At 39.3% G+C, this 14040-nt stretch overlaps 2 protein-coding genes across 4 annotated transcripts; both read right to left on the reverse strand.

Annotated features, from left to right (window-relative positions):
• Positions 1–1127: 1127 nt before the first annotated feature.
• Positions 1128–10043, reverse strand: LOC137590827 (hepatoma-derived growth factor-related protein 2-like). 3 transcript variants are annotated; one of them, XM_068308625.1, is made up of 12 exons: positions 9919–10043; positions 8880–8992; positions 8718–8782; positions 8488–8623; positions 7890–8279; positions 6385–6442; positions 5378–6291; positions 5029–5135; positions 3719–4949; positions 2723–2824; positions 2272–2617; positions 1128–1917 (listed from the first exon to the last, which is right to left on the reverse strand). In XM_068308625.1, the coding sequence occupies exons 2-11, from the start codon at positions 8958–8960 to the stop codon at positions 2315–2317; spliced, it is 3387 nt and encodes a 1128-aa protein (XP_068164726.1). In that variant the 5' UTR covers positions 8961–8992; positions 9919–10043; the 3' UTR covers positions 1128–1917; positions 2272–2314. The 3 variants fall into 3 exon arrangements, with proteins under 3 accessions (XP_068164726.1, XP_068164727.1, XP_068164728.1); XM_068308626.1 differs by lacking the exon at positions 9919–10043 and adding an exon at positions 9707–9912; XM_068308627.1 differs by lacking the exon at positions 9919–10043 and having other exon boundaries at positions 8478–8623; positions 8880–8955.
• A 529-nt stretch (positions 10044–10572) lies between these two features.
• wdr55 (WD repeat domain 55) lies at positions 10573–13812 on the reverse strand. Its single transcript, XM_068308198.1, has 4 exons — positions 13259–13812; positions 12840–12946; positions 12207–12476; positions 10573–11686 (listed from the first exon to the last, which is right to left on the reverse strand). The coding sequence occupies exons 1-4, from the start codon at positions 13796–13798 to the stop codon at positions 11353–11355; spliced, it is 1251 nt and encodes a 416-aa protein (XP_068164299.1). The 5' UTR covers positions 13799–13812; the 3' UTR covers positions 10573–11352.
• Between the last annotated feature and the right edge of the window lie 228 nt (positions 13813–14040).

Genomic DNA, 14040 nt, shown 5'->3' on the forward strand with positions numbered 1-14040 from the left:
TTGACAGATACAATTTCTGGCTCCGTCCTTTATCAGGCTCATTGATAAAATGTATTATTGATCAGCTATCAATAACCACATTAAGCAAGAATACTTAAATTTTATTATTTCCACGGTTGTGTCCAGATGACTCAAACCTTGATGACAGGGGTCTTGTTGTTTTCAGGGACCCTTCAGCCTCTGTAATCTGCTGCAAACATAATGAACATCCACAAACCAGCTTGTGACAGCATTCCAGGGAATCCCATCCTATCCCGTAGGGACACAAGCCTCCAATTCTGGAATATTCCTGTTAACTAGCTATGTCAACTCTCGCCAAAGATGTTCTCATCCAGGACTTATTCTGTTACCAAGTGGTGAAGGGCTTTGAATTCTGCTTGGGATCATTGCTACATTGAAACATTGGGATCATTGAAAATATGTAGGGTAACATTTACACTTGTGTAACTGCTGCCGAGGAGGTCATGATTTCACCAGTGTCGATTCCTTTTGTAAAAGGATTACCCAAATTCTTTCAAGAAATAGGATTTGACCCCTGTTACACAAAAGTTTGCTTTGGCTGTGTTCTGGATCATTTTAGGCCCATAATCAGTATCTGCTCAAAGTGTTCGTTACCAAGGTGACAGAAGTAAAGCTACAGCTGCAGCGCTCCTGCCAATGGGGAGCACCAGCCTTCTGAAAAAGTTGAAATTGTTAAGAAATAAGTCATAAATTAAAGGTTAGTGTTTTGCAACTTTTTTTTTAAAATTTTGATAGTTTGTTCTTGACACAGATCGAAATCAACTTCAAATTCTTCTAGAACAGTTCAGTGTTTCAAGGCTTGCAATAAAATAGTTCAATATTTTATTTAGGAAAATGTAATTTAGAGAATCAAACTGATTGAATTCAAAAACTGTCCAGGACGGGGGAGTTTTCCTTTTTAATGCTTTTTTAAAAAAAAAATCCTTTGCAAACTTTCTGTAAAATTGATTGTTCTGTTTACATTATGTCTATTTTCAGTTCAACTCAGATACTATACCACCAAAATTAAAAATAAAATTAAAAAACAACTGTATTCACAGTCTCATTGTGAAGTCTTTTTATGCTTCTTCATGCTCTTAAATGAAATAATTCAACTTTACACCATGAAGAGTTTGCAAAATTGTTTGAAAATTTCAAAACAAATCTAACATTAGACAAGAAAACAAATGACAACTGTAATGAACAATTATAATCATAAAAACATTAATTCACAATAAAATACAAATATTTTTCTGTACAATTAATAGAAAACAGTTCCATGTACACAAACCCTTGAACAAGGCATCCTGCGTCAGGGCTGAAGTAATTTATGCTGATGTCATGAAATGCTTAAAAAATTCAACTGTGGTTTAAAATCAATCTGACAGCAAAAACAAATACAAAGAATGATATTTTCCAACAACCCTGTCCCAAAATCCGTTACTGATTAAAGGAGAAATGTCACTGAAATAGAAAAAAAAACAAAAAAACGCTGGAAGTAATTTAGGAGAGGTAGGTTAAGGTTATGCCACTGTTAAAGTTCCAAATGAACTAAGCCTCATGTCAAATAGACGAATGCAATGAGGTGAAATAATTTGTTTTCTGGATCCATAATGGGTTGACAGGGCTAAACCTAAAGAAAACTATTGTTACGTTAGCTTAAAAACATGCACAAAGTGAGTGTTAATGTCAAACCAGTAGTGTTGGGCTTACACATAATGCTCAAGTTAAAAGGCTAAGTGAGAGACATCAACTTTGTTCTAATGAAGGCAGCTTTAACTGTATAAATGTTCCACTGTGACTGTTGATAGCACCTGACCAGGTGTAACAATCCACCTGTCATCACGTCGTTTGAGGTCAACGAAATCAGACAAGCTGCTTCAGGAACACTGAGACATCAGGAAGAGTCCACTGGAGCTTTGGAGAACCAAGAAAGAGAATAAACACAACATAAGGTACATTTTCAGGGTTAAAGCTGTAGGGTATCTTTGACCCTGATAGGTGAAATCTTAATGCAGCCCAGTTTAAAATAACTAAAAAAATTCAGTATTCCCTGAACTTTAATGATACTTGAAATTTTATTTCACAAAAAGTATTTAATCGTATGTGTTTAATTTGTCTGAGATTCACCCACAGAATGACAAAATATCAACAAGCTAAAGACATTTCAGTTCTTGGATGTTATCAGTCTTTGATTTGTGCTCCATTAATGATTTTTCGTATATTCATTCAAGGTTGATAAATCTTACACACATTTTATCATTTCCTTACCTTCTGCTCTCAGCTCTGTTTTGTTTCTCGCTTCCATTCCCGCTCATGTCGTCTTCTCCTTTCTCTTGGCTCTGTCCGCCTCTTCGTCTCCTCCTCCGTTCGCTCTCCTCTCCTTCACTTGGCCCATGCGTCTCTTCACCTCCTGCAGCAGCTCCTCCCTCACCAGCCTCTCCTTGCAATGCTCCACCCTCTGAGCTTCCTCCCTCTCCTTCTCCTCCAGCAGAGAGCGCAAGAAGGTGGCGCTCACCATTTCCTCCCCCTCCCCCACCAGGAACGTGTTTTTGAAGCGGTTGTACAACATGGAGGCTTTGTCCATGACGTCTTGGCTTGCTCTGTAGTAGCGCAGCTGCACACAAACACACATGAGCCCACGGCTTAAAGTCAGGCTGAAGATTCTGTTACTGTCTACCTCACAGGACATCAGTCATGTTTTCATTTCTACCGTTTGTACCTTTCTCAGGGTGACCACTAGCTCGCTGTGCCTTTGAATTAGTTTAGAAGTGACATAAACCATACTGAGCTGATCCAGTGCCGCCACACACTTACCGATGTCCTGAAACACACAAGCACATTTAGACATTACTATGGTTGGACTTTTTATCCACATTTGACTGGTAATCTCTGTTCCAGCCTTGCAAAAAAAAAGTCCCAAACCCCTCTAAATTATGAGAAAATAACTTTTTTTTAATCAACCAATGGACATTTTACCTGTGTATAATTATATATAAGTTATACAAAGAATGATAAAGCATGAAAATAAATGCAAAAATCAAAAGCACAAGCAAGTTGTCTTATTCTGAAGACAACAGGTGGGAGAGAGATGCAGTTATCTGATGTATCCTTCTGCCAACTAGCTGAAGGATACTTTTTTATACTGTACCAGTATAAAACATCTACAGTATTTTCCGCACTAATAAGGCGCACCTAAAAGCCTTTATTTTTTTCAAAAACCAACAGCGCACCTTATAATCCAGTGCACCTTATATATGAAAAACCTTCTAGAAATAGGCCATTTATTGAAGGTGCACCTTATACTACAGTGCACCTCATAGTGCGGAAAATACTGCACTCTTTAAACTGGTGAAAAACCTCATTTTAAAAGCTATCTACTGAAGTATATTAATGGCCATTGAAGACAATGTTTGAGTTACTGATTAAAGTGATAACTAACTGTCACTACACCTACATGTGCAAATTTGAAATTATACACGGCTGGGGTTTTTTTTAATGACTTAAAATAATCTTTGTCGAACGGTAAGCATATTTTACATTTAGCGTCAACTTCAACCAATATGCTTGAAGTTCCAGTTTTGTAAAATGGTAATCAGCTTCAATAGACAATCTCCCACCATCTCAACCCTTGTCCTCATGATACAGAGAAAGGCAGCAAGAGAAGGAAAGTACTATGAAAAAAGATGTAATAAAGCAATCTGCAAAGGTGTCTTACAGGGTTGTCGTTCTTCAGAGATATCCTGATGTCTCCATGGATTCGATGCAGAGTTGAGTCAGTCATCGTCAAATTCTTGTCCTGGGCCTGTTTCACATTCCCTTCATCTGAAGAATCGCTCTTGGTTTTACTGTCTTCCTTTGTGGTATTCTTGCCCACTTTTTCTTTTCCTTTTGTCTTGGAGGCTTGTTCTGCCTCTGCGCCCTCTGTCGTTGTTCTCTGTTCTTCTACGGAGCTCGTCAGTGGTTTTGTCTCAACGGCGCTCTCCTTCTCCAACTGTGTACTCACCTTCTTGGATGGTTCCGCAGCCACTTTGTCGACTTTTTGTGATCTTCTATCACTCTTCCCCTCTCTTTTCTTCTGTTCTCTGGTCATAATTTTTTCCACCTCTGCTTCTTTCCTCTTCTCCTGCTCATTTATTGTTGCTTTCTGTTCCACTTTGTTCTTTTCCAGTGTCTTTTTACCTTTGCCACCCACATTTTGATTCTCCTCTCCCACCACATTCTTTCTGGGTTTTTTTATATCTGTCAGATTTTTGTCTTTTGTGTCTTCTGTCAAAGCTGCTTTTCTTTCAGACTTCCCCACATTTGTATCCAACTTTTTATCTTCAGATTTCTTCTCTTCATTGCTCCCTCTTTTGTTTTTCTCATTTATTTTTTCAGAAGTCTTTTTGTTGGCTTCCATTTTGTTGCTGTCTAACTTCTCTTCCACATTCTTCTCTCTCTTCTCATCCTCCACTGCTGCTGGTATTCTTGCCATGATTGCCTTTAGTTGAACCTTTGCCCCTGTTCCAGCTGTTGCTTTTACAATCTTCCCAATAATCTTACTGTCATTTTTCTTTTCATCTTTCTGATTTGTTTCCTCATTCTGCATCTCCACTACTCTCTTCTCATTCCCGTCTTCATCTTTCTTTCTCTCAGCATTTGTCTCCTTTTTTTTCAACCTGCTCTCCTTTTCTTCATTTCTCAATTCAACTGCAGTGGTTTTATCAGTCTTCTGTTCATTCCCCTTCACCCCCTTTTCCTTCTCATCTTTTCCTTTTCTTGTGATTTCTATCTGTGATGTATCCGTCATACTTCTGACCATTCTGGACTCTTTTTTGTCTTCTTTCTTCATGTTAATGCTCGATCTCTTAACGATGGCCGATTCATTGACGGTATTTTTGTCAGCGGTTTTCTGACTCCTCATCTTTTTAAACTCAGTCTTCTTCCTTCGTCCATCCCCAGTTTTCCTGGTGAATGTGGGAAATTAATATTCAACTTTCAACACTGATTTAAATGTGTGAGAGTGTGTGTATGTGTGTTTCTTACTGGGTGCTTTTGACTGCTTCCCTCCTATTTCTTCCTCGGCCAGCTTTTAGCAGGCCTCTGAGAGATTTCAGCAAACTCTCCCTGTTGGCTGCCAGACGTCGTTGTCGCTGCACATAAAAAAATTGTTTGCAATCTTCAATGTAAAACTCTATTTGCAGAGACTGTGGAAATTGTTGATTTCTTCCTTAATTCAGTCAAACTTAAGTTAAATGGGTTGTTTCATGGTCCATGTACTGTCCTTCGAAACTGTTTTTTTTTTGTGTGTGTTTTGCTATAGCAACATTTTCATTGACGAAATTCGTTCAGTGAATTTTTTGTGTGTAATGGATGAAAGTATTAATTTCCTTACCTCTTCATTAACAGAACAGCTTTCCTTCTCTTCTTTCCTTTCCATCTTCTTTACTCGCTCCTCTTTCTTATTGCCCTCATTATCCCCTCTCTTCTTCATTTTGTCTTCCCCTTTGTCATTTTTCCTCATGTTTGTAGTTTTTTCCTCTGACTCTTCTGTTTCCCCCTCTATCTCCTCTTGCTGCAATTTATTCTTTTTCCTCCTCTTCTTTATTCCTTGGTCATTTTCTCTTGCCATCATCTCTGGTTCTGGATTGTCACCGGTATCTTTTGTTTGTTTCTTCTCTTTCCCATCTTTCCTCAGATTCATTCCTTCATCCACAGCTTTTTCTCCTGTTTTTTTATCCAGCATCCCTTCTTTCTGCACCTTTGTCTTTGGTGTTACTTCTTTATTTTCTTCATTAATGTCCGTGGTTTTCAGATCTGCTCCCTTTCTCATCAGACGCTTTCTTCCTTTGCCGAGCAATCTCTTCTGTCTCCTGGTCCCTCTTTTGCTGAAATCTTGTTTTATTTCAGTCTTCTCTTTTTGGTTCTCTTTCTCTACCATCCCAGAGATCTCTGCTGGCTTCTTTTCTTCCACTTTTTCTTTTGTCGTCACTTCTTTTGCTTTTTCTACAACTTCAACATGGTTTGATTTCCTTTGTTTCTCCTCCTCTGAATTCAAATCTTTCCCTTGCTTTCTTTTCCTTCCTTTGCTCTTTGATTCCATCTTGTCCTTCTCCACTACTTCTTTTTCCCCTTCACTGCAATCTTGATTAGGTTTTTCCTGCACAGTCTTATCATCCCTCTCTTCTCCATTACTTTTCACTCCTTGACTCTCCAATGACTTTTTTTCTTCCTCCTGGTCTTTCTCTTGTTTGTTCTCGGGCTTCTGTTTCAGTGAATTTGATTCCATGGGCTTCAATTTCTTGCTGACTGTTGGGTAAAAAACACTTCAAAGCTTAATTGGTGCATTTTTACAGCTCTAATTATAAAGATAATCGATGACAGGCAGCATGTGTTTGTTACCTGGAGTGGTCACAGCAGGACTAGCTGCTTGTCTCTTTCTGCGCTGTTTAACACCAACCTGTAAGACAACACAAATGCCTCTGTTAACCGATGTTACCTGGAGGATAACAAACACTGGTCTTTAACTGGATACGTTTATTAAAAAATCTGAAGAGAAAAAAAGGTCCTTGAATTTTTCTCATGCCTGCTCAAATTGTTTGAATATTTGTACTCAGCAGAGAGTAATTTAGGTGAAATTTGCTACCACAAAAGGTAGAAAGAGCAGAAAATGACTGAGAAGTAAATAGGTAGGAGGATAAATCCCAATAAAGCAGCAATATGCTTTAACATATCATTAATGCCGTTTGGCCCACTGCTGGTATTGGTACAGTATTACGTGGGGGGAGGGCAGTCTAAGAAGATGAAGAAATCATAAGAGAACAGAAGTGGGAAGAGAATGGGGAGGAGAAAGGAAAAGGAACAGAATAAAATCCGGAACCTACAGCCAACAGGAAAAAAAAAATAAATCAAAAACATATCGCCACTGCTGTCTACAGGACTGGACTGGTTGCATCTTTTTCTTCAGGTACTTCTGCTTGACGATTAATCAATTCCAGAAAATTGACAGAAAAGAGGGAAAAAAGAGGAGGAAGGCTAGAAGAAGAACAGCCCTAAACTCATCAGATGATAAAAAACAACATTCATGCTGTCTGCAGGACTGGACTCAATGAGATTATTTCCATGAACGGCTCTGTAACTAATTTTTCATAATTTCATTATTGAAGCAGAATGAGGAGAAAAAAGCAGAAGAGGAACAGGAGAAGGAGGAAGAAGAAGGAGAGAATTAATGTGTGGTTGCTTTTTTTTTTTTTACTTTTGGGAGTAAAATTTTCATTATACATCAACATTGTTGATATATACTGAAGACATCAAAACCGCTGATTACTGAAACTAGTAGTGAGCAAAAAATTTTTTACTACTAAACAAGAACTCTAACTGGCTGTGTGAGGGCTATTTGACCAACATTGAGAGTGATGAAGTGCAGCGTGACGTGATCTGTCCCCAAAAGCTACCTAAACGAAATCTAATGGAGATGGTTTAGGATGAGATGGACAGCAGAGTGATGGCAAGAGGGCCAACAAGTGCTAAACACCTCTGGGAACTCCTACAAGACTTTTGGAAACCATTTCAGGTGACGACCTCATGAAGCTCATCAAGAGAATGCCAAGAGTGTGCAAAGCAGTAATCAAAGCAAAGAGTGAAAACATGAAACATATTTGGAGTTATATACTTCTATGTGTTCATTCATAGTTTTGAAGCATTTAGTGAGATATCTGCAAATAGTCATGAAAATAAAGACAACCATTTAAGAAGGTGTGTCCAAATTTTTGAGTGGCACTGTTCCCTTAGACAAGTTTGTGCAAATATAATATTGTATACGTCAGAAGTGAATGAAACAAGGGAATGGTCTTTGGTGTTTTTTGCAGAAAGGGTCCTTTGCAGAAATAAATACAACCACCTCTCACCTCCTCTTTACTATCCAGTGCAGTGGTATTTGTGGTAGGCGGACCGCTACTCGCAGCTGTTGTCCTGCTTCTCGTACCAACAGCAGGCTCTGCAGCATCTGTCGCAGTGATTTGTTTACGAGTTTTTCTTGAGCGTGTCGTTTTCTCTGGAGCAGGCCTTGCAGCTCTTCTCTGAGTTTTGACCACAGTTTCAGTTTCCTTTTCATCTGAAGCAGTTCTGCTGGCAGCTAGTTTACTGTCGGACTTTGGAGGAGTAGATTGAGCTGCAGTCACGACAGTTTTAGGTTTGTCATTTGTCACCTGTTTATCAGATGTAGCTTTAGAGACAGGTGTCACTTTAGCAAGTGTGGCTTTAAAGGCAGACTTCACTCTAGGAGGTGGGGGAAGTACCTAAAGACAGAGAAAGTCTTTTAAAACTGATCCCTTAAATTAAGGAAGTCAGGAAAATTCAAGAAAATGTTTTCTAATATAAACTTGGAAATATTTATTCTCATTATACTTTGTCGGTGTCATTTAAGATTCGAATGATTAAATTTTTTTAAAGTTCAATTAAAGAGTCTCTTTCAATATTGTTTCTTATATACCTACTGATACTGACTTTGAGTTTACTTCCAATCCCTGGTGTGTTCTGGATCTCCCACATGCCCTCTGAGAATCCTTTGATACGAACACCGCTGCCATATTTCATCTTGTTTCCAGCATAAGGAACGATGTTCTTTGGAGGGAGGTGACCACTGTGGAGAGAACAGAAATCATGGTATAGCCACGCTAAAGGTAATTTATTATAAATCAGTGATGTCACCATTTTCCCAGTGTGAGTGTACATACATCTGATGTGTGCCAAAAAAATACACTGGTACCCGCTTCTTGTAACCATTCTCTGACTTACAGACCTGAAGATGTGGAAAAACAAGAATGTATGATTAGCTAATACAGCACAGGACACAGTAATTTGCTTGTACGTATGCATATGTATTTTTGTGTGCACACCCTGGCAGGCCAGTGAGGGTAGCCCTTCATCTTGGCGAACACCAGATCTCCTGGTTTGAAGGGGTCGCTTTTTCTTGGCATCCTGCTGTGTCAGAGCTCGATCACAGAGGGACCTAATACAAAAAAAAAAATTATTTAATTCTATCAGACAAAGAAAAGGGAAAAAGAACACAACAAAAGCCATAAAGAAGAGGCAATCAATCAAGCAGTTGGCACACAGACTTCTAATATCTAATACAGAGGGTTCCTGCTCTATGGAAGACGTTCTGTGTTATTCTGGTCCCAGCGGCTCCCAGGCTACAGGTCAATGGGTTTGATGTCCCACATCATGATGACCATTCATTCTATAATTGGTTTCTGCACCTGTACCAAAACCCAAAACTCCCCCCGTGGATCAGTTTAATTTTCTGCTTGTAATTTTTGTTTGTTTTTTGGTTGTTGTTTTTTTTTTTAAACTCTAGCTTCATTGAACACCCATTGCTCTGTCACAGATTTCATCAGAACTGATAAACTACAGACAGTGATGCTACACTAATCAGGGGCCCAGCTTCAAACACACAGTAATGGTTTGACAACAAGCCAGGGATCCGTGTCGTGACAAATCGTTTATCTCTGAAATGTACAAAAACCACATCTGCTCACCCGATCTGATTAAAACACACTGAGTCCGGTTTGTAAACACTGATTTCTGGGTCTTGCATACAAACAAGAGGAAGATAAAAACAGCTACAGTACTGGCGTTAGCTGGTCCGGCTTAAGTGACAAACGTTAAATCGCTGGACGAGTTTAACACACACACACAAAAACCTAGCAGGTCTCTCACTCACACTCCTCAACAAGCGGTGTGTCGTCGGTGACTTGATGTGATTCTGTTTAATTTGTTGTTTCGTTGCTGCGCAGCATCTTCCTTTGTTTACAGTAAGTGAATGCCTCCACTGCGGCTAATCTCAGTTAGCGCCTCAGAGAAGTGTGCAAATTCAGACCCGAGGTTTCCGTCGAGGTTTCATCAGCTGCGCTCCTACGGGGTAGTAAGACTTACCGAAAATGGAAGTATAGTATAACCTGTTTACGTCGGACACGGAGCTACTTCCTTGACAGAGCAGCAGTTTATTCTTTGAAGCGCGGAGTCGCGTCGAACGAGTGTTGTTCTTCTTCGTGTTTAATTGTCGGTTGGATTCAACCACAGGGTACAGCACTGCCACCTACTGGACAGGAGAGGAACTCCAATTAATATATCAAGCCAGCCCTAAATTTTGAAGCAAATTCTGTGTTGTAATTAATATCCTCTATCAAATTGGTGATTTCAAAATAATGTAATAGTATATATAGTACATAAGTGATTTTGTAGATTATGTGTTCAATCTATATTGCTTCTATTATCCTTTGGCCTAGCATCGGATGTCTTCTTTTCCTTTCGGCTTTTCCCTTTAGGGGTCGCCACAGCGAATCAGTTGCCTTGTGACTACAGTATAGTGAATTTCTGGGACTTTTTTACCTCCTTGATATTTACCATTTTTAGAATTTTCTTTTTTTCTCATAATGTGAGCAATGTTGATATTAGAATTTCCCTTCATAAATCAATGAACCATTTCTGATTGTGATGCTAATTTGCAAATGTGTGTGATGAGTGCAGGTTATCAAATAATGCAAAGAGACAATTTTTTTAAATTGGTAAAATAGTTCAAATGTTCATTTAAGAGTGTCCAAAAGATCTTTTCATATTTGAGCCAACGGTTTCCATATCAGTAAAATTAAAGATACATTTTGTTTTTTTAAAAGAACACAGCTAAAAACACAAGCAAAAAAATTTTTTGCCTGTTTTTTTTTTTTCATACACCAAAACACTTCTTTTAAATTTGAATAAACAAATTGCACAATGTTAAACCAAAAGGTCTTTTGCAACTGCAGGCAGGGATACAAAACCATGCTGTATTCTCAAACTGATTTTCTTTGTATGGACAATTGAGCTTAGGTCCCCAGGCCAACTATTACATAGTCATAACTGTTTTAGGGTCTCAGAACTTTTTTAATTTGGTCAATCAAAAAGTCAGAATGAAGGAATATGTCTGGACAAAAGAATAGGAATTCTGATTACCATTCAATGTCAATCACACAACATAATTGAGTCAGTGAAAAAAGAAACCACATCCTAGCCTTCTCATTTGCACGGTGTCAACAATAGTACATTTAATCTTTGGCAACAACACAGTGAGGGGAATAGTACCTGCCTGCTATGGTTGGCTAACATTTGCAGTATTCTGAAAAAAATGATCAGTTTGATTTTTGACGACCCTGATGAAGACCACAAGCTGAAATGTGTTTGTATATTTATGTTGCTTCCGTCTCAATGAATCTTGAGAGAAGCTGAAAATCCATGTTGTATTTGATATCTATGAAAGAGCCCAGTCACTTATTTATGGTTACAATATTAAAAGGCACAGTATAAACATTTCAGACAAAGTCCTGTTTTGCTTTAATCACTACCGCTGTCACTGTCATCCTCATCGTCATCCTCATCCTCCTCTTCATCTTTCTTTTCTGGTTCCTCTACAAGTCCTGAAAAGAAGTCATTGTCGCCATGGGCTTTCTTTGTGAGAGACTTCATTCGAGCATCCTTCTTCTTCCTCTTGCGGTACTCTTTGACAGTTGTGCTGGGTAAACTGGAAATATCCCAAAACTTAATGAGCTGGTCATGGGCACTGCTCGCCAGGAATCGGGAGTCCCAGGACTTGGCAAGCTCTTCGATGGGTTCACCAACATGCTGCCCAATGCAGCCGATGACCCGGTTGGGTAGCAGGTTAATGGCTCTGATGCACAAACAGTAAAAGTACTATTTTAGTTCTTTGTGATGTGCTCATACTGTCTTTTATCCTTTTACAGCTTATTATGTACACATCAGCAAGACCCATTAGAACCAGGGTAACTTTTCAAAATATCAACCTTTGTTCATTTTAAGACTAAATGTCAATTTCAGAGATTAAAATATTAGATAATTTAAATCTAGTGAACCATTAAAACTATCATGGACAATTTCAAAACAATTACAAACCATCAAAAAATCAGTTCGAACCTTATTCAGCTTGTCAAGTTGAATAACAGATTAGATGTTTTGCACACCATTTTAATGTATTTATTATGCTTAAACTATCTCACACCATTTTCGAGTTATAAAAAATATCTTTTACTGAAACACTGAGTTAGTCACCTATGGATTAATGTCAACCATAAAGTAACAGGCAGCTTGGAATATCAAAACATTAAAATGGAAAATCAAAAGACAAGTATTGACCTTTCCAAAGATAGCCTCACAACGAGCAACCAACTCACCTTATGTATCCATCCATGGAGGCAGTGCACATGATGTTGTCAGTGATGGGGATTATGCATTCTACTGACTCGGCCTTGATTGCAAAGCGATCACTGGTTGCTCCAAAGCCATTCCAGTTGAACAGATAGATGGTCCCATCACTGGAACCACAGACCACCTTCTTTCCCCGCTTCATCAGAGCCACTGATGTCAGATCGCCACTCTGATACTCTGATAGCAGTTCAAAGCGTCGCCGCTTGATGTTAAAAACGCCCATCGTACCATCACCGCTGTAGCATAGCAAATGAAATTAGATTAAAACAGGCCTTTGATTAAAACAAACTGTACTTCTAGGATGATTCTAAAATGCTCAAATTTGGAAGGATTACTGAAGGTGTAGAATAGAAAATAAAGCAGAAAAAAAATTATCGGTGATCACATAACTTATTGGACAGGCAGGGTTAATGAAGCATCCATCCATCCATCTCATTTTAAGTAACTGCAGAGAACGCATCTAATAAAATAATGAGTGATTATGTCATAGCAGTCTTAAAGTACCAGTAGGCATAATTTGTGGGCTTAAATAAAACATCGTTACTGGTTAGCCAGATAATCACAGTTTACAGTACTCTCCTTTTAATCATTATTATTACCTGGCAGTGAGTAGGATCCTCTTGGCCTGGTCCACTGCGATGTCACTGATGTAATCCTCATGATGTGTCAGATCCATGATGGCCATCCCCTTCCTCATATCCCACACCTTCAAATATAAATGAAGGAGGGGATGAACGTTTATTTGCCTCCAATAAATGAGAACAATCATCACTGTGACCACATAGAATTCCATCAACGGATTTAAGCCTGAATAACATTAATGCAAATGAGGATAATATTAGATCACTGACATTTATCTTTGTAACTATACTACCAAAATAGAATTTGTCGATTAGCTCAGTCTGTAAGAGATATGCTTAGACGTCTTAAAGCCATCAAAAACACCCTGCTACAATTTCAGACAAGACCCTCAGACGACATTCAGCTGGATTTGATGACAGATTTAACTGGTCCGGACCTTGAGAGTGCCGCGGTCGTCTCCGGTCGCCAGGATGTTCTCGTCCACCAGCAGGAGGCTGTAAATGGGAGCCCCGTGCGCTCCGCGGATCCTGGTGACCAGTTGTCCCCGCTCAGCGTCCAGCAGGTGAATGGCCTTATCCCGGGAGACGCTGTAGAGCTTCAGTCCGTCAGCGGAGAAGCGTACCTGGCGACAGGACTTCAGGTGGTGTCCGGACGACCACACCTCCCGGTTTTCTCCAAGCGTACAAGAGTACGAGTAAGCGTACACGTCCCCATCCACGTCCCCGCACACCAGGATGTCCCGGCTCGGATGAAGTGCAACCGTGTTGGCAATCGCCTCCAGTTTTATGTCCTCCGGAGTGTCTCGGATCTTCGGCCCTGGCGGTTCGTCTTCATCGTCATCCAGATCCGGGTCTGAGTCCTTACCGTTCTGTTCTGAGTCTAAGATGTGCGGGTCTCCAATTGTCTTAGAAGCTATTATTTGATCCATTTCTGTTCCTTTGGATACAGTTTCTGCGTGTTCTGTGGCGGTCGCCATATTGTTTTCGTTCTTTCTTCTTCTACGCTGATTATTCTTCTTCTCCTGATTTCTCGCGGTTAATAAATAACAACATTGCGCATTACCGCCACCATCTGAACTGAACCATGAATTGTGATGTTAATATTTACATACGTCCTCTAAAAAAAAAATCAATGGATAATTATATGGCTAGGAACTTATATTATCTTAATCAAACTGGGTGGTCAAGTGTAAAATAATTGTTGAAAAATTGTTATATG

The sequence above is a fragment of the Antennarius striatus genome, chromosome 23 (genome assembly GCF_040054535.1).
Source record: "Antennarius striatus isolate MH-2024 chromosome 23, ASM4005453v1, whole genome shotgun sequence".
Lineage (NCBI taxonomy): Eukaryota > Metazoa > Chordata > Actinopteri > Lophiiformes > Antennariidae > Antennarius > Antennarius striatus.

Bases quoted from the DNA above. Each gene is read 5' to 3' on its own strand.
- LOC137590827 (XM_068308625.1), bottom strand. From the start codon at position 8,960: ATGCCAAGAAAAAGCGACCCCTTCAAACCAGGAGATCTGGTGTTCGCC. The intron at 6,292-6,384 runs GTAACAAACACA...TTTACCCAACAG, and splicing joins TCCTGCTGTGACCACTCCAG to TCAGCAAGAAATTGAAGCCC. The intron at 2,618-2,722 runs GTACAAACGGTA...GTTTGTGTGCAG, and splicing joins TAGTGGTCACCCTGAGAAAG to CTGCGCTACTACAGAGCAAG.
- wdr55 (XM_068308198.1), bottom strand. From the start codon at position 13,798: ATGGCGACCGCCACAGAACACGCAGAAACTGTATCCAAAGGAACAGAA. The intron at 12,477-12,839 runs GTAATAATAATG...GCTATGCTACAG, and splicing joins AGGATCCTACTCACTGCCAG to CGGTGATGGTACGATGGGCG. The intron at 11,687-12,206 runs GTGAGTTGGTTG...TTTGTGCATCAG, and splicing joins TCCATGGATGGATACATAAG to AGCCATTAACCTGCTACCCA.